This window comes from Wyeomyia smithii, chromosome 3 (assembly GCF_029784165.1).
Source record: "Wyeomyia smithii strain HCP4-BCI-WySm-NY-G18 chromosome 3, ASM2978416v1, whole genome shotgun sequence".
Lineage (NCBI taxonomy): Eukaryota > Metazoa > Arthropoda > Insecta > Diptera > Culicidae > Wyeomyia > Wyeomyia smithii.
This window is the reverse complement of record NC_073696.1, coordinates 89,368,154-89,392,460: the sequence shown is the minus strand read 5'-3', so window position 1 is coordinate 89,392,460 and position 24,307 is coordinate 89,368,154. Positions and strand designations below refer to the sequence as shown.

General features: G+C 40.3%; 2 protein-coding genes across 4 annotated transcripts in view; one reads left to right on the top strand and one right to left on the bottom strand.

Moving 5' to 3' along the window:
- LOC129727195 (uncharacterized) overlaps positions 1–21,151 on the top strand; it is a 32,883-nt gene extending 11,732 nt beyond the window's left edge. For all 3 annotated transcript variants that reach the window (XM_055684756.1, XM_055684759.1, XM_055684757.1), the window contains exons 5-8: positions 5,654–5,881; positions 18,587–18,753; positions 18,819–19,247; positions 19,317–21,151. In XM_055684756.1, the coding sequence (XP_055540731.1) occupies positions 5,654–5,881; positions 18,587–18,753; positions 18,819–19,247; positions 19,317–19,641 (1,149 nt within the window). In that variant the 3' untranslated portion in view covers positions 19,642–21,151. The remainder of the gene's footprint in view (positions 1–5,653; positions 5,882–18,586; positions 18,754–18,818; positions 19,248–19,316) is intronic.
- Positions 21,152–21,502: 351 nt separating this feature from the next.
- On the bottom strand, positions 21,503–23,849 carry LOC129731697 (protein transport protein Sec61 subunit alpha). Its single transcript, XM_055691898.1, has 2 exons — positions 23,636–23,849; positions 21,503–23,317 (listed from the first exon to the last, which is right to left on the bottom strand). The coding sequence occupies exons 1-2, from the start codon at positions 23,640–23,642 to the stop codon at positions 21,894–21,896; spliced, it is 1,431 nt and encodes a 476-aa protein (XP_055547873.1). The 5' UTR covers positions 23,643–23,849; the 3' UTR covers positions 21,503–21,893.
- Between the last annotated feature and the right edge of the window lie 458 nt (positions 23,850–24,307).

Sequence of the window (24,307 nt, the reverse complement as noted above, 5' to 3'; positions counted from 1 at the left end):
GGTTTGGATTTTGCTGTAGGCATTTCACTACTCATCAATGGCTCAGACTTACTAACATGATGTGAGCTCTTTCACACATAGAGAAAGCTTCCGATAATGTTTGGCATGAACGATTGATTGTGAAACTCTTAACTTGTAATTGTACAATTTGTTTTCAATTAACATTTTAAAAATAACTTAACTGATCAAACTCTGCGCGTTGTCTATCAGAATTCAATATCTTATTTCCGGTCAGAGCAGAAGTGCCACAAGGTTTAGTCTTAAGTGGAGTCCTGTACAACAATTTACTTCGGATCTTCGTAATTTACTTTCAAGATGCACGAATTTATTGTTCTGCGATGACACAAGCATTTCCGTAAAAAGAAAAAAAAACTTCGTGTCATATGCAGTCGATTTGCAGTAAAGCTTAGATAGTTTGTCTTGCTACTTTCAAAAGTGGAAAATTTCTCCCAATGAACTGAATTGATCATCTTTCCTTATAATCCTAAAGCTTCTTCTCTCGTTCCAATCAATAATCACGTAATCGAGATAAATGAGGTTATTGTAAATTGGTTTGATAAGATTAAGTACATCGGACTAGTTTGCGACAGTACACTTATTTTCACAGATCACATTACAAAGTAGTACAGTAAAACAACGGCGGAAATGGAGTTTGTATCACAATTTTGTGATTTTAAAGCCAGTACGGAAAAGTTTTTTCTTATAAATAGGTCTTCATTCTAATTGAAGTGAAAAGTAGAGTGATCTCGAAAAAAGCGAAAGTAACAACTAAAGTTTTTGCTAGTGGAAAAATGTTATTGATCTTGGTAAAGTTTTAGATCACCTGATTTTAAGCAACTTCGTAGAGGACTACTTTTGTGTAGCTCTTGGATTGGCTGAATTACAGTATTTTTTCTAAATGTGGCTGTAAAGAAACAGTTTTTCGCTCTTTTTCGCGATTTTTAATCATAGCTGTTTTTTCTCAATAATTCTTTCACCATCTTTGGATTCAGAAAGCATCACTCTTAAAATGGAGAGCTCGAAAACCGAAGAGCTAAGTTGATACCTATCGTGGGATACTAAGAAAATCAGGTTTCCATAAAAATACGTATTTTGGTGAATTTAAACTAGCTTTTTAAAAATCTGTGCATGCTTAAATAAATATTTCATCGTGTATGGAATCCTCATACAAAAATCTAGAACTATAAACAAAACCACAAAATTACGTATTTTCATAAAATTTCGAAAAAAACATTATCGTCTTTCACAATGTTTTTTTCGAAACTTTATGAAAATACGTAATTTTGTGGTTTTGTACTGAAATAATCTGAAAACTTCGAAATTCGCTTTTATTTACCATATTTCATCCGGATAATCGAGTTTTCCGGATAATCAAATCGCGCAAAAACTACTGAAATTTTGCGGTTAACAAACATTAAATAAATATTTCTTTTCTTTATTTGATTTTACTTGTATGATGCAGTGGTGTAACCAGAAGTTATTTCTAAGGCGAAAAGGGGTAAAATCTTAAGAAGCAAAAAAAAAATATTGGACATTGATTATTTTCATCCAGTTCGAATATGTCCCAAACATGCCGGAACTGACTTGAATGGTAACAAATATGCCAGAAGGGATTGTAAAGGCAAAATCTAAACATATAAAAATGCAGCTCTGTCTGTCTGTCTGTCTGTCTGATTCATATAGGCTTGGAAACTACTGAACCGATCGGCGTGAAATTTTATATATGGGGTTTTAGGGGCCGGGAAAGGTGACTAAGATAGTTCGAGACCCCTCCCCCTTCTGCAAGGGAGGGGTCCCATACAAATGAAACACAAATTTCTGCACATCTCGAAAACTAACCAAGCAAATGGAACCAAATTTGGCAAGTGGATGTTTTTAGGAGTAACAAATATGTCCATGTTGGTTCGACACCCTTCCCTCTTCTGGAAGGGAGGGGTCCCATACAAATGAAACACAAATTTCTGCACATCTCGAGAACTAACCAAGTAAATAGAACCAAATTTGGTAGGTAGATGTTTTTAGGGGTAACAAATATATCCATAATGGTTTGACACCCCTCCCTCTTCTACAAGGGAGGGGTCCCATACAAATGAAATACGAATTTCGCACAGCTCGAGAACCAATCAACCAAATACAACCAAATTTGGTATGTGAATGTTTTTAGAGGTAACAAGTATGTCCATAGTGGTTCGACTACCCTCCCTCTTCTGTGAGGGAGAAGTTCATAACAAATGAAACACAAATTTCTGCTTATCTCGAGAACTAACCAACTAAACGGAACCAAATTTAGCAGGTGATTGTTTTCAGGGGTAACAAATATAATGGTTTGACACCCCTCTCTTTTCTATAAGGGAGGGGTCCCATACAAATGAAACTCAAATTACGCACAGCTCGAGAACCAATCAAGCAAATCTAACCAAATTTAGCAGGTGAATGTTATTAGGTGTAACAAACATGTTCATAATGTTTCGACACCCTTCCTTCTTCTGGCATGTCTCCAAATACCATTTCGAAATCCAAGATGGCGACTTCCCGTTTCTGAAAAATAGCGGCAAATGACCTTATACCACCAAACATGGATATTTCCGGAATTGTTATGATGCACTGAAGCCACAAATCGACCTTAGACAACATTTTGAATTGTAAGATGGTGACTTCCGGTGTCTGGAAAACAGCCGAAAATGACCAAATACCACCCAATATGGATATTTCCGGGATTGTTATGATGCACTGAAGCCACAATTCGACCTCAGACCAGAACCAGACCATTTTAACTGGAACGACGCTCAGAGGCCAAAAATTGTCTCCTAATGCCATTCTGAAATCCAAGATGGCGACTTCCGGTTTCTGAAAAACAGCGGCACATGACCAAATACCACCCAATAGGTGTCGTACACAAATTACGTAACGCATGAAGGGGGGAGGGGGGATAAGTCTGCGTTACCTATTGTTACATAGGGGGGAGGGGAGGGGTTAGTTGAGTCCGTTACGTAACTGAGATGTTTGCTCAAAATTGCAAATTTCGAGGGGGGGGGGACAGGTTGTCCAGCGTTACGTAACTTTAGGGGGGGGGAGTCATATCTAACGTTACTTATCGTTACATAGGGGTGAGGAGGGGGTCTGAAATCTAGGTTTTTAGCGTTACGTGATTTGTGTACGACGCCATATGGGTATTTCCGGGATTGTTGTGATGCACTGAAGCCACAAATCGACCTCAGGCAACATTTTGAATTGTAAGATGGCAACTTCCGGTGTCTGGAAAACAGCCTAAAATGATCAAATACCACTCAATATGAGTATCTCTGGAACGAGAATCAAGCTGAAAATTGACCTCAGACACCATTATGAATTGTAAGATGGCAACTTCCGGTTTCTAAAAAACAACCAAAAATGGCCGATTTTCATACAAAATGAGTATTTTCGGAACCAGAATGATACACAGGAGCTAGAATCGACCACAGACACCATTTTGAATTCGAAGATGGTGACATCCGGTTTCTGGAAAACAGCCGAAATGACCAAATAACACCCAATATGGGTGTTTCTCAAACCAGAATGACGCTCAGGGGCCAGAAATTGTCTCCAAATGCCATTTTTAAATCCAAGATGGCGACTTACGGCTCCGGATCACCGGATCCAGAATGATACAAGGAGCTATAAATTGACCTTAGACAACAGTTTGAATTGAAAAAAGGCAACTTCTGGAAAACATCCGAAAATAACCGAATACTACTACATATGGATAAGTCCGTAATCGAAATGATGTAAAGAAGCCAAGCATTGACCCTGGACACCATTTTGAATCAGAAGATGACCACTTTCAGTTTCTGGAAAACAACGAAAATAACTGAAATGCACCCAATATATATCCGGAATGGAGGTCATGTACAAAAGCCAAAAGTTGAGGATGTTGCCATTCCGATAAAACCAACTATTTTTAAACGATATAATCCAATCGCAAGGAATCAATAAATTGGAAATGTTTAAAATTATTAAATAAACACTAAAATAGGCGGGACGAAGTTTGCCGGGTCAGCTAGTTACGGTATAAAAATTGAAAACGGACACCAAAAAAATAAAATTCCGGATAATCGAGTCTAAAATTCCGGATAATCGAGTTTCCGGATAATCGAGTCTCCGGATAATCGAGTCTGACCTGTACATGGAACAATTGATACGTATGGAAGTTCCTAGCATTTGTTCAATCTGTTTGAAAAAGTAGAAAAAACACAGACATATTTGCGTCTCACAGAAACGGGGAGGGGTCCAGAGGGGCGGTACCTCTACCAAAATTTAGAGCAAGCTTTCCCAAATCGACCGCGCCTGTGCTAAGAACGACCGTTTTTCAAAAAAATCCGTCTCTGGTCTTCACGGGTTAAAGGGCTCTCAGGCACACTCTAAGGAACTTTGCTCACACGTGCTTACATTTGATGGTTTTGATGATCAAAGTTAGAAAAATGCTACATATTTTCTGTACGGCCTGCAGCAGTTTATGTAGGGGTCATTCACAAATTACGTAAGCGCTTATGGGGAGAGGAGAGGTATCTAAATTTCGAAGAATGCTTACGAATGGAGAAAAGGGGTTTCAGAGAACTAATTTAATAGACTCTTGATAATATGCAGACATACCATAACAGCTTCAGCAGAGTTTTAAATATTCCAACATATTCCGAAAAACTATTTTTCTTCATTTCTGAAGGAGGTAACTTTGGACTTTTCCAACATGAACATATATAAATAATGTATCAAGAATTTATTCAGAAATTATTGAAACATAGTTCAAAAACTACAAAATCATGTGCTCAAATCTTCCTGAACATGAATTTTGCATATTGGTAATTTTGGCCGCTCCTCTGTATGTATTGTCTTGCGTGCATTGATATAAAACTGATAAAACGAAGTTGAAATTTAGAATGACTGGGATATAATGGGATAATTGTTTAAAGTGTCCTTGTATGCATACTTCCTTCATATGACACCTTTTTTGCCACATTCAATTCCACAAACAATTCGTTAGTACAGCAGTACCTCCCTTTGCGTGAGGCATCAACTGTTGCTTATAGTCAGGCCGCACTTAGTAAGTGCAAATGGTTACACACATGTAAGCGCGAGAGTGGTACTTGCCAATCTGCCGCTGCAAATGAAAACAAACAATCGTCACCTTCGATAACGACTAATATTTAAGCGTAATGGCGGGGCGCCCCCTCCATATGGTGAAAGTGTGTTAGAATAAAGAATCGCATTTAATCACAGAATACTTACCTATACCCATTATCATTCCCGTTTCAACAACAAATGTCCGTCGAGTGGCGGGTGCACTCGAACTGGCAGGCTCGTTCATATCCACATATGCGAAGTCAAATCGATTAGAGCAAGCGCGCGCGTACTTCACATGATTTTTCACATTATTGTTATTGCTCTCCAATCATGGCGAGAAGCTGATTATTCGGTCGTTATTTCCACAACCGCCCCCGTGAATGGCATAGTCGCATTGTTGACGCCGAAGGATTCACTCAATTCTCAATCCCAAACCACTGACGAATGCCTCGTAACTGACTCCCGAGCAAATATTGGTAGACAATCAGGTATAAACTTTCATCGACTAGTTAGTGATCATAGTTTTTTAATATTCTTATCAATCATATCTTTTCAGATATTCCACCTGCGCGACATACGTTGGGAGCGGTCACAATTCCTGTCGAAGAGTTTTCTCGGTTTTCTAGCGTTCAATCTACTACCGTACAGTTTGTTTCTGGCGGAGATCGCCTATTCGTATTTGTTCTCCGTAAGGAATACGCACTTCTTCAACGGCTGCTATGCGGCCCTGCTGCTGATCGTGGTCATCTTCTTTCTTATCTACGGTGTGGAAGTGTTTTTCAAGGTAAGTGCTGGTCGAATCCAGGCGCTACTTTCGGGATCAAAGTGCGCCCTAACAAGTGTAGCTTAGTAGTAATACCAGGATAATTGTGTTATTTTTATGTTCATAAGTGGCTGGTGCACGCCTTTGAAGGCACCGATTGAATTATCTTCGGATTAGTGGTGGAAATTGTGTCAAGTGGTTGATCATCTTAAGTTATGAAAGAGTTGTTCGCTTGTGTATATGAGGACATTTAAACCTGAAGAAACAGTTGTTATTTTGTTGATGTAGCAAACAATCTGCTAGTTTGAACATTGGATTTATTTATTATAAGTTCAGATAAGAAGCTATATTTTTATCACTGATTTGAAAAGCGGTTACTAAATACTTGCCAGTTATTTAATTTTTTGCGTTTATTTTGAATTATTATTGCGTAGTCGATTTTGAAGAAAGGAAGACGAAACCCGAAATTGTCAAAAAATTTGAGTTTTTTATGTCCTATTCTCACAGTTTTCTCACCCAACTCTTCACTTGACTCATCACAGCGCTTTGAATCACTTGCGTTACCGGATATTCGTTATGGTCACTAAGCGACTGCTAGAATCGCAAATTTGTTTCTCAGTATTATTTACTCGATTGTGAGAGACCATTTGTGGTCACTGTATTCACTGTATTGTTGTACATGGAGTGCAAGTTGCAATTATTCTGTTAATTTTCCAATTTTGTTCAAAGCAAATCGATGCATCGGTAAATCTCTAAATTTTGCAGTGAAGTGATATTCAGGGTGGCGAAAAAATTTTCAAAATAAAATTCCCTGATTTTTCCTGATATTCCCTGAAATTTAACATCAATTTCCCTGATATTTTCCAGCAATCAGCAAAAAAAACTACACCGTCTGAAATCCCAGTGAATAAAGTATTCAATCGGATATGAAACCCAACAGTCCCGAATTAACCTTTTGTGCTGAAAAAGTCAGTTTTTGCGCTAAAGAGCCGCTTAAAAAAATTGCGTCTCGTTTTAAAAAATTTTCCCTGAATATTTCTTAGTTTTTTCTGATTGAAAAATGAATTCCCTGGCATTCCCTGATTTTCCAGGTTTTCGACACCATTTATATTATTTATAAAACAAATACATTCAAAGCCGGGAAATTAAACAAATGAAAATATGCAAATGTTAAATAAAACAGAGTTGTATTTTTTCAGAAAATACCAAACTAATTTAAATACCAATATACTTATTATGGACTTGTGTCATGCCATTTTACAAGATTTCAACCTATTCATTCAAAAATATATCAAAAATACCAAAATTACTCAAAATCTAACAACATGTGTAATGAAAACTTACGAGAAAAGCGAAAAATAATTTGAAAATATTCCAATTCAACTAAGCATAACTGCCAATCTGATACCAACAAATGGCCATACCAACATACATAAATTATTAGAGAAAAGTACCTCAATCACAACGTAGTTGTTCTTCAGCAAAATATTTGTCCAGCTACTTTGAGATGACAGCGGATGTTTGGTGACTACAGATGCTATTTACACATCTATCGAAGTGAGCATTTGAGTTGACTTCGCCTTACTTTATGAATCATGCACATTGCTACCTCAATACATGCTTTGCACTAAACAAACCATTCCTGCTGTCAACGTATGTAAAGATACACGAAATTTTACACGAATGACGAATTGTTTTGGTTATGAGTCATACTTACTTTACTTTACTTTTTTGGCTAACGGACTGTTCACCGGTTTAGGGCCGAACGAATAAGAGATGTCCAGTTCTTCTGTCTTGGGCAGCCGTTCTCCAGTCTCCTCATACACCAGAAGTTCGTGCATCTTCTTCCACCGCGCACCTCCATCGTGTGCGAGGCCTACCACGGAGTCAACGGCCTCTTCCTGCTTCTCTACTGAAGATAGTTTTCAGGCATTTTGGTTACATGTCCAGCCCACTGAAGCCTGCTCCGCTGTATAACCTTCATTATATCAGCATGTTTGTATACCTGGTACAACTCGTGATTCATGCGTCTGCGCCACACTCCATCTTCCAGGTTACCACCAAGTATCGATCGTAGAACTTTACGCTCATAAGCTCCGAGCACTCGTAGATCAGCTTCCTTCAACGTCCATGCTTCATGTAAAGGGCCACCGGGAGTATCATACGTCCTATACATGAGTACCAAGATAAACGAATTCGTCAACCACTTCAAATTGTTCCCCATCTATCTCCACCTCAGCACCAACACCACGGGAACTCCAACGCTCCCTGCCAGCTACCATGTACTTCATTTTGGCAGAGTTAATGACAAGTCCCAATCTCGCTACTTCCCTCTCAAAAGGTACGAGGGCCTCCTCCACGGCCCTACGGTCGATATCGATGATATCGATGTTGTCCGCAAAACCAAGAAGCATGTGAGATTTCGTGATGATCGTGCCGTTTCTTTGCACGTTTGCTTTCCGTACTGCACCTTCAAGGGCGATGTTGAACAGTAAGTTAGAGAGCGCATCTCCCTGCTTCAGTCCATCCAACGTTACGAACGCGGCTAATGTCTCTCAAGTTTTTCCCTCCAGTCCAGTAAGCAGGGCTAGTAGCGAACTTGGAGCAAAATAATAGTGACTTTAGTGACTTTTTTCATTAAAATGAAATTCTGTGATCTGAGTGAGTGCATGGGTGTATCGTCGGGCTCAAAGTAATGTGTTTTGTAAGGTAGACCGACTTTAAGTTGATTGCGTTTGTATATAATTATCTTTCAAGTGGATTTATCATGACCATGCCGGCCGCCGTTTAAACCGCCCGTTTTAAACATCTTCCGCACGTTCTACATCCGTAGGAGCCTGAGCGGAACTCGTACGAAGTCCTGACTTGACGTCCTGCAAGTCTTCATCTTGGCCTATCGGTAATCTGGTGATCTCCGTGATTCCACGCTGATACTGGCCCTGAGCAGTTTTCACCACGACCACCCGGACTCATTCATCCCTACTAGTTATAGTTTCAATAATTCTCTCCAAAAGCAATTGGAGAGGCGGTGTCGACTGTTTAATGAGTACTAATTGCCCAGTACAACGGTTCGAAACTGGTCCACGGTGAAGAAGCGGTTATCCATGATGCGACGGAAGTGGCGCTTGAACGACTTAATTCCAGGTTCCCAGATGCCGAAATTAAATAGAACATTATTCCGTTTGCTACGCAGTAGTTGTCCCAGTCCTTGGAACGGAGTTGGCGCAGGAATTCTGTGCGTGTTTCGCGAAGCTCTCGGTCTGTTCCGAACAACAAATCGTTTGACGGCGTTGGTTAATACAGGCGATGGACGATAAATCTGCAACGACTTCGATATGTACGGCATTCACCACGAGGCATACCGATAACGCGACGTAAACCTTTACCGACGCGCCCCGTCCACTTAACGGACGAACGAGAAACCGTTCACCATTGTCCATTCCGAAGTGTATGAAGGGTCTAGCCGGTGGATATGGTGCCAAGATTTGCTATGCTGGCAGTGGTTGACAACGAAATTAGGTGACGCATTCACGTATTACCCTGCGGGTAACCTGTTTACCTCAGAGTGGCCAAAAACGCTAGCGAATCGTAGCGAGTGTTAGAGTAGGCCCGCCATGCAGCGCGTTTGCTTGGCTGGAAGCAGTATCAGAAAAAAAAATTGTCGAAGGGCATTCTCATGTTGGCTAGTCTTCCACTCAGCCTGAGGAACCTGAACTGGTTTATGAACAGCTACATGTCATTGAGTGGCAATCTCGACGTGAGAATGAATGCGGCGTTCGCGCCTCGTGAATTCTGGTAGCAACGCACTTCGGCCGAAAAAGATACAGACTGGACTTGACGTACGAGAATCTTGAGAGCATGTTCGCATGCTTCTGGAGTCAGTGAACCGCTCATACGTTCGCTTCGAGGGAGTCTAGCATTATTGATGCGGCGATACATCAGCGCTACGAAGCGGACTAGCTTGGTGAGGTCCGAGAAGCGGTCGAATAATGACAAATCAACGGTGTTGTTAAGGAAAGCGATGACTGAACAGGTTTCTTGCTGCAAGTCCCAAGTGTTTGGCGTCGAAACTGTGCACTCTGGCCAACTGTCGATGGGGTCTTTAAGGAAACACGGTCTATACAACTCTAATACAACCATCAAGATCTGACTCGCCATCATCCCGCTGGAAATATAATCGGCAGAATTCTACTCCGTTGGCACGAGCCTCCATGTGCGGCGGAAAAATGGGTCATTACAGTGAGTGGATCAGAGCGGTTCCACTCATTAAGGTGAACTAGTTCTTTCTAACGATTCACTCGCTCTTTTCGTTCGATATGTTTTTTTTATTAGTATAGCTAAAACCATGTAAAAGCTTCAGACCACACTTTCCAAGCGCAAAGCCACGAGCGAAACTGCAAAAGAACTCCTAGCAACCAGTAGCCACCTGCTGTCTGCTCTGTTATGCATAACCTATCCATCAACCGCGAGAGTAAGGGGCCATCCACATACCACGTGGACAGATTTTTAACGATTTGCGCAAGCACCTGGAAAATCGTCTACGCTCTTGTTGGAGCATCGGCAAACATCTGGGAATCGTGCAGTCAACGCGGTGGGTCTTGTGATTAAACGCTACTGCGGAACTCTAAGTATCGAACGAAAGGTGAAATGCGGTCAGAATGAATCATCAATTAGTTATCAGGATCGGGAGTGTAACGAAGCCAACGGGGCCACTTTCGTACCCAAGAACATGAATCCCCCCAGCGCACCGGAACTAAGGTCTATCAAATACTGGCTATTATGAAGCAGGCACTACGAAAGTATCCTAAGGAGGTCAAATCTGAAGGAGGCATCAAGCAATAGTGGGTTTCGTACAGAAAAAACTGCAGTCAGATGTACAAAATCTAATGAGTATAGTTCAGCGTAAGGTGTGTGCGTACGGTTATGGCATTGAAGTTGAATGGAGTAAATATACCAAAACAAAATGGCGATTACCGGGAAAAACCAGGAGAATCAGGGAATATATTTGTTGATCAGAGAAATCAGGGAATATCAGGGAATTTGAAAAGTAATCAGGGAAAACGTCAGTGACTCAGATCCCCTAAATTTACCTTTAGTTCGATGTGGACGGTAACTTTGATGATAATAAATCTATTATTTAAATTTTTAAAAATATGAAAGCACCCTGGTGATGATGGGATTTTTACCATTTTGATTCTACTTTCTCCTGAGTAATTTTCAATGATTGTTTCAAAATTGCATATTTCACCAAATTATGGAAAAATACCACAAATACTCCAATTTTAAAGCCAGATAAGAGGATTCTGCGGTTTCGAGTTGTCGACCAATCAGTTTGCTTTTTTCGATAAGTAAACTATTTGAGATGATTATTCTTGAAAAGATGGTGTCACACATAAACGAAACTTCAATTTTTGCAAATGAACGGATGTTGTCTTGGGCATTCCACAATACATCAATTGCTCAGAGTTTCTGAAATTATATGAGCTAACCAGTGATGGGCACGGCTACCTGAAAATTTAGCGACGCTAATTGCTAATTCGCTAACTGGTAAATTCAGCTCGATAATCGCTAGACGCTAAACCCATATCAGCGGAACTTTCGCTAATCGCTAACTCATTAATACGTAAATTGTCATATAAGTATGTGTATTGTTCATAAAAACAAACGAAAACAATTACTTTTGAGTGCTATTTCCAAAAAGAGGTTTCAAAATTCACAAAACGATCATACTTGAGGATTTTGTAAAAATAAGAAGCAACAAAAGTGTATGTAATATAAATGCTTCTAAGAAGTTGCCGCATTGCGATACGCAGAAATTTTTGGCGTCCCAAAAATTTATTCTAGATTACCTCAAGCTTGTTCTTCAGAATGCTCCTGTTTGCTTATAGGGAAATTGCTCCATTATTCATCTCAGCCCATATATTCATCTCATACAACATGAAACACAATTGAACACAGGAAAAAACGCATATTTTCTTCTTAAACCAATCTGCTAATCCATGGAATGGATTCTTCTTAGTTCATTCTAGATTCTTCATAAAGTATAATCCTCAAAAACTCACTTAAAAGTTCTAAATTTGATTTAATAGTCGGGCATCTGCACTCGAAAACTCTTTTAATTCAATCACATACCTCAGAAAACAAAATCTGCGCATTGTTCTATACGGCTACAACGGGACTCGTTCAGCAGCCAACCAAAGTTTTTTTTCATCACTAGCGGACCACTTTTTATTTTAATCACTAAATAAAATCACTCGCTACACTAAGAATACTCTAATCTTTAAAATGTTCACCTCAAATCTCCTAAAACAAGCTTGAATTATCAGAAATATATGAGATGAATTTCTACAATTCCTAAATTTCAACTGTATGTATTTTCATCTGTTTTCACTGCGTTGAAGAAAATCAAAAGTTGCCAAATCAGTTTCTGTTAATACGCAAAAATTATACTGAAAATTTTGAATTATTCCGACATAATTGATATAAATCGAAAGCACTGCAGTGGTTACCTAGGTTACCAATTTTGCACGTAAACAACTACAGCGGCTATCTAGGTAACCTACTACGACGGGCTGCGGCTACGTTCATTCATGATAATGTGATTCATTCATGATTAACAGTGTGATGAATATGGGGGCGTCGTGAGATGAATAATTGAGCAGTAATTCAAGTTTTGAGGTGGATATGGAAGCGTTGTTTAAAATGGTTTGTTTTACAAAATTCAAGATGAATCTAGCTAGTTTCACTAAATGTACAATGCTGAACGATTCCATAAGAGCACGTAAGCATATTTAGTTTATTTGTTCAATAATTTCGTGAAAATTTGGTGTTTAATCCGTGCATTATTCGTGGATATCGGCTTAATGAGATGAATAATGGAGCAGTTCCCTTACGATAACTGGAACCCCATTCTAGAGTAAAAAGATTGACTTGCACTTGTGTCGCAAAGAGAGGAATTCTAGACAATTAAGACAATTGAAGATTTTTTGAATAAAACATCTGTTCCAAACGTAACTTCTGCAGCATGGTATGTTAATTGTTCAAAGCAATTTATGTACGCCATCAGCGATTAACAGTTTTTGAAAAAAGTTTTTTGTCGCTTCTCTGCAAAATTAGCGAATTATCAATTAGTGTTAGCGAAGCCCAAAATTTCAGCGATGCTAACAGTCCACTAACCATCTCAAAAATTAGCGGAATCGCTGAACTGCTGACTGAATATGAGCGTCGCTATTTAGCGAATTACCGGAATGATGCCCGTCACTGGAGCTAACAAATGTGAATTATTTCGAAATAATATTTAACTGATCAAACCCAAAATATCAAATCTGGTTGATTTCCTCCAAATAGGGTATCGAACGTCTTCGTCAGTGTTTTTTTTTCGGCAGTTTTTCTGCAGCAATCTTATGCAAAAGGGGGCCGAAGAAAACCACTGACGAAGACGTTCGATACCCTAGTTAATAGATACACTGATCGACAAAACGAGAAAAAATGTTTTAGAGCTCAAACTGAAAAAATAGATGTAGACGTTTCGAACGTGCATCAAGTCTTCAGAAACTACAATGAAGTTTTCCCGTAAGTAAACGAACAAACGATGAACCCGATGATATACCTTCAAGGCGGCTAAGAGCATCAAAACTCACAGTAATAATTAAAAAGCTATTGTCTTAAATTTTTGTTTGCAGTTTGAGCTCTAGGGTAAAACCTGTGTTGGCCAGTGTAATTATTATTGGAATAAATAAATCACAAACAAACCTCCCTATTGAAGAAATAACAAAAAACTCGCTTCAGAATGACTGCTACTAGCATCAAACTGTCAGCGCTTTGTCACAACCAGAAAAAAACATTATCAACGGCATCTTTGAAAGTTTTCTGTACATAATTTCTCTTGAAAAATAAAAATACTTTCCTCAATTTTATCTTCTGCTCTAATCACTTTACAAGACTAGAGTTCTAACTTTTATATGAAAATAGTGTAACATACGACTAACTAAAGAACCTTTGGAGATTACCGAGCTCTATGTAGACAAACAGACTCAGCTGACCTTAGTTTTGCAGCGCGCATGGTTCTCGTTATAAGTGATTAGCGATTGCTAAGATTTTATCTGTTTGGGGTTATTAGAATTAGTAAACGATCATGCATCAATAGTTTTCAAACAGAACCTTTCGTAGGTGTATCTCGGACATGTGGCACGCACACTTGTTTTTGAGATAATAACATGAGTTAAGTGTCAACTCTGTATGGCAACTCTGTTTGTGCTATTGTATATTCAGTTTTACTACCTGCGTTTAAATTCCGTTGATTCATCGAAAACCCGTGCTCTCGAGTTACTTCTGTGCTTCGAAACCAATATTGAGCTAATAGTGGTCACTAGAAGTGTGAAGAACAGTTACCTTTTGTGATAATCGACCCTTTCCAATACTCAAGTGGATCGGACTGTGTGCTGGCGTTGGCATTGTTATTGTTTGGCATCGTGTAGCAGAGCATTTATCGTTAGTGTTCTTCTTGCCTATCGAAAGGCGTTTATTCATCATGGAGAAGAAATTATGCGGCGAGTGCAAACTTGAAGTGAATGATCTCGAACCGATCCGTTGTGGATTTTGTGATGCTCGCTACCACATTAATCAACAGTGCTGTGGATTCAACAGCAGAGTTTGTAAAGACCTTTTTTCGCAAGGTAAAATAATGTTTATTTGCCCGCACTGTAGAGATGAACTGAACGGTCAATCGGTCGGTGCTTATGTGGCTGACATGATAGCAAAACAATCTCCCCCGCATTCACAACAGCTTATTGACTTACCTGGTCAAGTGCAAAGACTCGCCGAGGTAGTTGAGGGGTTGAGTAAGAAAATTGATAGCATGCCGCATAAACCGCTGAATATTGATGGTTCTACTAGCACCCCAACAAATTTATCAGCCACACCAGTCTGGTCTGTACGAAACCCCAAGCGTCGTCGTGCTGATCGCTTGCCAGTGGAAATTGCTTCTGATCGCGGCACTAACACTGTCGACATCAGCGATCTTTCTGTGCAGTCTATTACTTCTGCAGCAGCATAGAAATGCTTTTGGCTTTATTTATCTGGTCTAAACCCAAAAATAAGCGACGGCGACGTGCTAAAAATTGTTTCTCGTTGCTTAAATGGAAGTGAGCCCATCGCAGTTATACGACTAGTGCAGCGAGGTGCTGACACGAGTAACTTTTCATATGTATCGTACAAAATCGGATTGGACCCGGGCTTGAAATCCATTGCCCTAGATCCTGCTTCTTGGCCAACTGGACTTTTATTCAGGGAGTTTGTCGATCGTCCAAAAAACTAATTCCTAGTAGCAGATCACAGTCTGCCGCATCGTGTGCTGTTACCGAACCTATTCTTTTGCGATCTTTTATTGACGGTGGGAGCTCACGGGCTCCCGCCAGAGGCGAGTATTCCGTTAATTCTTTTGCGCCGCCTGTGCTGTATGGCTCGTCTTTTCAGAAAACTGTCCGTGATGCGTCCATCGTTAGTATATACTACCAGAACGTACGCGGATTGAGGACGAAAGTTGACGACATCTTTCTGGCGACCACCGACTGCAGCTTCGATGTAATTATGCTGACCGAGACGGGATTGGACGATAATATTCTTTCACCACAGTTATTCGGCAACGCTTTCAACGTTTTTCGATGCGATCGAAGTCCACTCAACAGCAACAAACGTTCTTTCGGCGGTGTTCTGATTGCTGTCGCACGGCATCACGCTAGCGTTGTGTTTGAGTCTATACACGGAAGATGTTTGGAACAGGTATGCGTAAGAGCCACTATCAATGGATTGAAGTTTTTGCTATGTGTTATATATATTCCCCCTGACAAGAGTAACGACAGTACCATTGTTGATGCACACATCGCTTCCCTACGAGATTTTTTTGCGAGCAGCGCAGTCGATAGCATCATGATGGTATGTGGGGATTATAACCAACCGCGTATTGTATGGGACAACTACAATGGTGTCATTAAGCACAATGAATCCACGCAACTATCGAACGCAAGTGCTACTCTTATTGACGGTATGGATTTTTTAAACTTGAACCAAGGAAATTTAACTCGGAATCAACTTGGACGCATGCTCGATTTGGTATTTTACACCTCTGGTTGCGAAATCTTCGTTGATGAGAGTGTTGCCCCGATGCTACCCGTTGATGTACACCATCCCCCCCTGACAATTTCTACTACTAACTTGTATAATGCGATTGGCTGTTCTAGTGACACACCCGTGAGGCGGGAGTTAAACTACAGAAGAATCGATTTTGAAGCTTTTAATGCTTTTATTTCAAACATTGACTGGCCAGCACTGTTGAACAGTAACGATGTGGACTTGATGGCAGCAAACTTCTGCTCAGTTGTTGGTTCATGGCTTAGAGAAAATTTACCATTTGTGAAACAGCCTTCCACTCCAGCTTGGAGTAATCACAGCTTAAGAGTTTTAAAGCGTAAACGAAACGCATGCCTGCGCAGGCTTCGCCGTTTGCGGTCTTACGAATCTAAACAAAATTTTAAACGCTCAAGTGAAGAATATCGGCGGTTAAACTCTAGTCTTTACAAATCATATGTTCTGGGAGTTCAAACAGACTTGCGCAGAAATCCGAAAAAATTTTGGAATTTCGTTAATTCAAAACGGAAAAGTCGCTCAACTCCTTCGGACGTCTATTTGGAGGAAATGGTATCCTGCTCGGACTCTGACTCTTGTGAGCTTTTTGCGAAGTTTTTCTCTTCAGTATTTGCCACGGATTGTGTCTCAAATTTCGATGCTCGGCGTGCTGCGGCTAATGTGCCAGCCGACCTTGTTAATCTTGACATTTTTGAAGTCACACATGACATGATTACTACCGCCGCTAAGAAACTTAAATGTTCGTACACTGTTGGTCCCGACGGAATACCGGCCGTTCTTTTGTGCCGTTGTATTGATATTCTGGCTGCTCCACTTTGCACAATTTTCACCCAATCTTTGGCTCAAGGGAAGTTTTCTGAGGTATGGAAGCACTCCTATATGTTTCCGGTTTTTAAAAGTGGTGATCGACGAAATGTCAAAAACTACCGTGGAATAACTAATCTGTCAGCTGCGTCTAAATTGTTCGAGATCATTGTAAGCTCTATTGTATTGAATTGCACACGCAACTACATTTCTTCGGACCAGCATGGTTTTGTTCCTGGGCGATCTGTAACAACAAATCTGATGGATTTCACGTCGAATTGTATTTCTGAACTCGAACGAAACGTACAGGTTGACGTTATTTACACTGACCTCAAAGCTGCCTTCGACCGAATTGATCATCGAATACTGCTGAACAAAATTTCCCGTCTTGGTGCTTCATCACGGTTCGTTAAATGGCTTGAATCATTCCTGTGTAATAGAATTTTGCAAGTTAAGCTTGGATCAGGTGTATCGTCTGCGTTCACGAACAAGTCTGGCGTACCACAGGGTAGTAACCTAGGACCGCTTCTTTTCATTATATTCTTCAATGACGTTGCTGATGCACTTGGGATTGGTTGCAGATTAGTTTACGCCGATGATTTAAAAATTTACTTGACGATTCGCACCATCGAGGATTGTTATCATCTACAATCACTTTTAAATACCTTTGTGACGTGGTGTAAACTAAACTCGCTAATTCTAAGTATTGCTAAATGTGAAGTGATAACCTTTCACCGCATTGAACGGCCAATACTTTTTGATTATGCTGTCGACGGAGAAGTGCTGCGCAGAGTAGATTACGTCAACGACCTTGGAGTTATACTTGACAGAAAGCTGACCTTCGATAGTCACCGTACTGCAATTATTTCGAAAGCAAGTCGGCAATTAGGATTCATCGCAAAAATTGAACGTGACTTCAAGGATCCCCATTGTCTAAAAGCTTTATACTGCTCACTTGTACGACCCCTAGTAGAAAACGTAAGTGTGGTTTGGAGTCCGCACCAGCTTTCATGGAACCTGCGCCTCGAGCGTATACAGAGACGTTTCGTCCGATTGGCCCTGAAAGAACTACCTTGGCGTGATCCTACGAATCTGCCACCCTACCCGGATCGTTGCCGCCTGCTTGGACTAGACACTCTAGAGCACCGCCGCAAAGTACAACAGGCTGTATGCATTGCCAAGATTCTAAACGCTGAACTGGATTGCCCGAAGTTGCTGTCATTGATGAATTTCCGTGCATCTCAACGTATGCTGAGGCCCTCTTCGATGCTTTTGAACCAATTCCATCGCACGAACTATGGTTATTATGAACCTGTTGCCTTTTGTGTGAGAACATTCACGAGTGTCGAGCATCTTTTTGATTTTGGTGTGCCTAGTCATATTTTTAAACGTAGGTAAACTAATTCTAGTTACTTTTAATGATTATCCTTTTTCATTAAGACTTTATGTCAGATGATGCACTTAGAAATAAACAAATAAACTTCGTCATCTCGATCTGGCTCGATCATTACTAGCCATTTAGTTAGAAATTGGCTAACGGTTAACGAGCCGTTGGCGGTTTACACAAATTTTCTAATTACCCCATTTTGCATTATTTTCGAGGAATGAATTGGTTTTGACGAATGTTAATAAAAAAAAATAAAATTAAAATTTTTACATTTCTCTTTGTGAAAGTTCAAAGCTGTTGAAAATGACGGTAGATAATGTGTTATCATCACACATAGCCATCACTTATTGACCAGCAAAATAAGTTAATACTATTCATTGACACTTTTCCAGGTACGCGGCGGCTTCGTGTACGACTTTGGCAGCGTTCCAAACAATGAGAATGTCAACGCTTCCCAGTTACACCAGTCTCGGTTCGGGCTGTTGAGTCAGGCGATAATGCTGATCGTTATTATCGGCTTTCTAACATCAGAAACACTCGGGGATTTTTGGAAGAAAAAGTAAGATTTTTTGCTTGTCTGATATGCTTTTTTGTAATGATAATTTTAATTTTCTCCTCCTTAAGAGTACCGGTATATTCCCGCAACTGGCACGATATTGTGTTTCGCCTAGTGGAGGTAGGCGTTGCCCTCTGGTTTCCCTGTTGTCTATGGAACTCGATGGCTCCCGAACAGTTGTGGATTTTAAATCCACGCAAACTCCTGACCCGCCAAATCGATCCGGTCACTGCTGGCGCCAACAGCTTGCCGGAACCGGAAGCTTCCACTTCCACCGCCGAAGAGGGACAGTCCTTCTTGGCGAAGAAAGATTGCTGGATTTGTTACGACAACGAGAAACCGGAGCCGTTGATTCAACCGTGCAAGTGCACCGGTGACGTTAGCTCAGTCCACCACGAATGTCTCCGTCGGTGGCTGGTTGAGAGTTGTGCCAATTCTGATACCGTTCTCCACTGCAAGGTGTGCGAGTCTCCGTATGAAATCGAAAGATCCAATCGGTATGTATTATAGACTTTGCTTAGAATATTTCGAACTAATGAGTACCCTTTCCTTTTCACGTTTAAAAGTCTTGACTGGGAGAAAGGTTTCACCATTCAACATTGGGCCAAGACGATCATTATCGTGACGCTGATGTGCATTACCGGCGCGGGCGCATGGGTTATAATTCAGCTGAACGAGGACTCCTTTGTGCGGGTCCTGGTAGCCGGTTTTGCCATCATCATCGGTTATATTCTGTTCAAGATGCTCGGTGAAAATACGGTTACGGCGATCGAACGTGCTAAGGTTAGTTCGATTAACATCGTAACATCGGCAAGCGATTTGAACAACAGCAATGGCAGCGATGTGCATGAGAAGCTCAACACCATCTGCCAGGACGTGGAATGCAAGTGAGATACTTTTTAACGGGCAAGGCTTCAAAAGCAAACAAACAAACCAACTGTGACTGAGCCCTGCTTAACACCGAAAGGACGGAACAACTTTCTGCAAACCGACGGTTTGCTGTTCCCTAGAGTGTAAGTGGAGATATGTTTTAGACTTAGCGTATACCCCTATAGATTGGTTTTTAAGTATAATCTAACGGTACGAACAAATTCGTGCGTTGCTACACAAACCTTCGTGTATTTAATGAGTGGTTCTACCTGACAAAATTTTATAATACTAATGTTTAGTAACGTGGTTTTTGAACCTAAGCAACTGTGTTTATTTTGTATGTTCTCACCAAGTTAAACTCTATTTAGTTTATCTTGCCGAATTCCGAAACATACAACTCAAATGGCCCTTCTGATCTGAAGTACTGCATTTAAATGTTCGTTTAGCGGTGGGTGGCTGAATTCCAACAATGAACGCAGTCTGATGTTGGTTTCTAAATGTATTATTTTTGTGTGTGTTATACTTCTGTAAACCGACTTAAATTTACCGCCTATACAAATTCATTTTTTATTATTTTACTACAATTACTCTTATACAAACAATAATTTGGTGATTATGCTTATTATGTGTGTAGTTCTTTTTTATGCTAGGGAAGAGAAATGTTAACCGATAGCGAATAACCCAATAGAGCGCAGCTTTGATCGTATTTCTTCCATGGGTTCGACTATTACATCGACAGTCCATCAGAACAGTCATTACATAAGAAATTCAAATTATTTAGCATAGAATAATAATAACACATCAAAATTAACCAAAAAGTCCTTTTAGGTCGTTTCTCTGAAAAAAATATTTTAGTATTCGTAGTCGTAGATTGCAAAGAAGCATCAAATTGATGATCTCGTGGCATTTGTAACGGAGTTTGTCTTCAACTGAGAGGGCTGTCGATGGAGCAACTATGGAGGGAAGCTCGCAGTTTTTATGTTCAAGTGTGTGAGTTAATTTAATTTCACTGGATTGTTTGGTATCGCTGGGATCCTGCACAAACGAAAAATTGTCATGAACTGTGTGGTTTCGCTTTAGTGGAATTTGTATTCGTATTTAGTCACATTTGTAGGAAGTTTTTCGAGGAATTACTTGATTTAATTAAACACTTCTAAGTTCAATTTATCGGACTTGATCAATTAACGTTGAGTAGAGCATGAAGTACGTTATCCTATCCTTTTGATATGTTAGTTTGGCGTTAAGAATGTACTGTGAACAAATTGTTAAACTACTCTAGTAGCGACTTCATCCGATCGAAGATCCTTACCTATTATAAACACACATTAAAAATCAGTAGAAGCGTGATAAAAGTTGATCGATTTAAACCTATAACGAAGAAACCATTTCGCTCTCGTGAGTTTCAAAATAGATAAATAAACATGCAACCGATCATACAAAAGAGATTATGCAAAACGCTACCAGGGGCGGGAAATAGTTGATTCGAATATCCATATTTAAAAATAAAACTTTTCTTGAATCATCAACCTAATTGCTGGCATATATTAAAATAACTGAAAGAAATAACCTGCTCATCGTGCACCAAAGCTTTTTTCATTTGTTATTCAGAGTTTAACGCTCGGCTGTCGCAACTTGACCTCTCTGTTTACTGAGTTATGCAACCAAATGCTTTTGACCAGTATTTTTTAAAAGACATCTTTTCTCCAAAATTACTATTTTAGTTGCATAAATGGGAGATTTTTTTAATTCATATCGCCTAATGTTTTGTTTTGTGCAAAAAACTGACTTATTTGTACTGAGAACCTTTTGATCTAAAATGGTTAAATCAGATTTCGGATATTTCACCGTTTTTTCGGATTCAATCATAATTGGACACAATTCATTCAATATTCTACACATCTTTATTGACATACTTTGCGCTACTATAGCGTGTTGCATTATTTGTTTGATTTACCTTCATTCAGGACTGAACTAAAATCATGAACAAACAAACAAAATTTTTTATCATAATCTGAATAAGTCCTCTTGCATTCCTTACAAAACTAAGGGGTTTGTCCTCATCTCGCCCGGCAGCAACACTTTAACGTTTATAAATTGTTCAGGCATTTTTCGCCCTCGAAATCAGTTACTATTTACTTCCACGATTCCGTAAATGGTAGCGATTCCACCTTCCATTATCTCTCACTTACGGTTCACGAAATGCGCTTAACTTAAGCATATAAAAGTTGAAACAAAAGAACGATCTACTAAGAAGTAAGAGTACGACGAGAAAATTAGAAGAGCAATGTTCCCATGCCACCCATTTCGCTTTGCTCCTTGACGAAGATTTCAAAGTACTGGTAGATGATGGTTACGGCCAACAGGATACCCGTACCGGATCCGATAGCGCCCATGAAATCTGCCAGCACGGAGAGTGCACCAATGCAGAGACCACCGAAGGCGGCTGCCGTTGGAATGTATCGGTTCAACTCGTGAATCATCGAGTTCTCACGGTGGCCACGCATCACCATTTGCTGCTCCTTAAGTTGCTTGGCAACATCCTTCGCTGAACTGCCGGAAACATCAATCCACGTTTTAGAGAAGAAAGCACACGATCCAAGCATGAATACAATGTATAGCACAGCGTGAATTGGATCGGCCACAATGTGTCCAAGGGATTCAGGTGGCGAGAGATAATAGCAAAGTCCTCCGATCGGATACGAACGGGCTGGGCCACCGCCTCCTACATCAGCCCACACGCCGAGCAAATTGATCAGAAAGTTGCCATGGAACTTAACCGCAAGCATTTGTGAAATAACATACAGATTAGAAACGAGCGCCGATTGTAGAATAATTGGAATGTTGGATGTGTAAAATAATTTGATTGGATAGCTGCTGTATTGACCTCTATAACGGGCCGATTTGATTGGTAGATCAACGCGGAAGCCCTGGAAGTATATAACTACCGCAAACACCAGAACTGTAGCTAGCAGGTTCATCAAATTTGGTAGATTTTGACGGTAGAAAGCTTCACGCAGTCCGCGCACTTTGTCCTGTCGGGTTGCCAACAGATGGAATAGAGCAATAACAGCACCTTCGAATTCTGTGCCGCGGCCAGTGTTAACAGTAGCCGGTGAGAAAGCCTTCCATACGATCGTTTCACAAATGTTAGTAGCAATAAACAGAGAAATACCAGATCCTAATCCGTAGCCTTTCTGAAGCAGCTCATCCAAAAGTAATACAATCAGACCAGCAACAAACAACTGGATAATGATGAGCAAGCAAACACCGGCACCAATTTCGGCGGGATCACCGTACATTCCGGTCATAACATAGACGATTGCCTGTCCTACAGTGATAACCATTCCGAACAGTTTCTGCGCCCCGTTGAACAATGCTCGATCCTTTGGAGTGTCACCAACTTCGATGATCTTTGCACCGGCCAGTAGCTGCATAATCAATCCGGAAGTGACAATCGGCGAAATACCAAGCTCCATTAACGTTCCCCGATTCGAGGCCAGAATAACACGAATCCAGTAGAAGGGATCAGCCGAATCGGAACTCATGATGCCAAAGAGCGGGATTTGGCAGCACACCAGGAAAATAAACAGGGTAATTGCCGTCCATAGCACCTTCTCGCGGAACTGAATTTTCCGCTCCGGTTTGGCGATCTCCGGCAGAATACTGCAGAAAGGTTTTATCACCTCGAGAAATTTAACTGCAAAAAAGATATACGACTTGATGAGCTATTTTTCGTATGTAACAAAAATTATATAGGTAGGTATTTGTAAAAACATAAAAAATGATTAGTATAAAGTAGCATAGGTAATTATACATTCATAATAATTATTACATTTTGAAAATTTAGTATAAAGTCAAAAATTAAGCCAAGAGCTAAGGCATTTGTTATGGGTCCGTAAGAGGGAAAAGTTCCAACGCGGAGCTTTTCGGCTGTCTACGTGGATACAGGTAGGGGATGAAGCATTACCGTTAGCGGATTTTCTAAGCCAGAAAACAAATCCTATTCTTTACTTACTTCCCATCTTGATTCACTAAGTGCTGATTTGCTTCGAATGCTATTGTAAAATACAGTGCACTAGCCACTATTGTGTGATTTTTCCGCCAGCGAAAAATTCACGGATCTACCTCCATCTACAGGTGTAACACAAAGTGAACAACAGACCGATCCTACTGGGAAAATACTGTACTGAGACTGACACGACAACGGCACGCCAGTATGAAATGTCACTACACGACGATGACGACGACGTTTGACAGTTGAACTCCAGCGCAGAACGACTGACAGGAGCGTCCAGATACAATGCAACTGGCTGGATTGTTTTGTATGATGAAGCATGACTCATCCTTATTTATGACTGTTTCGTAATAAAAGGATGACAACTGTTAAGGGTTGTTTTTAGTACAGTTGAACGAGGGCTTGGACAAGTACAATTCTTTTGATCGGATTAGTACACTCCGGGAAATATTCAAGTGTATTTTTTATGTTTTGGTTTCAACCACGGGAATGGCATCGCTGTCAGCTACCATACATTTGACGCGTTACCAACATCACTGGCACTGGCATCCGAAAAATGGGCAGTTTACCCTTATCTTATGTTGATTCGGGTAAACCGGCTAAATGTTGACTGCAATTATTTATAGCATATCAGACAGTTTTGAGCAATTTCTTAAGGTTTTCACATGGTAT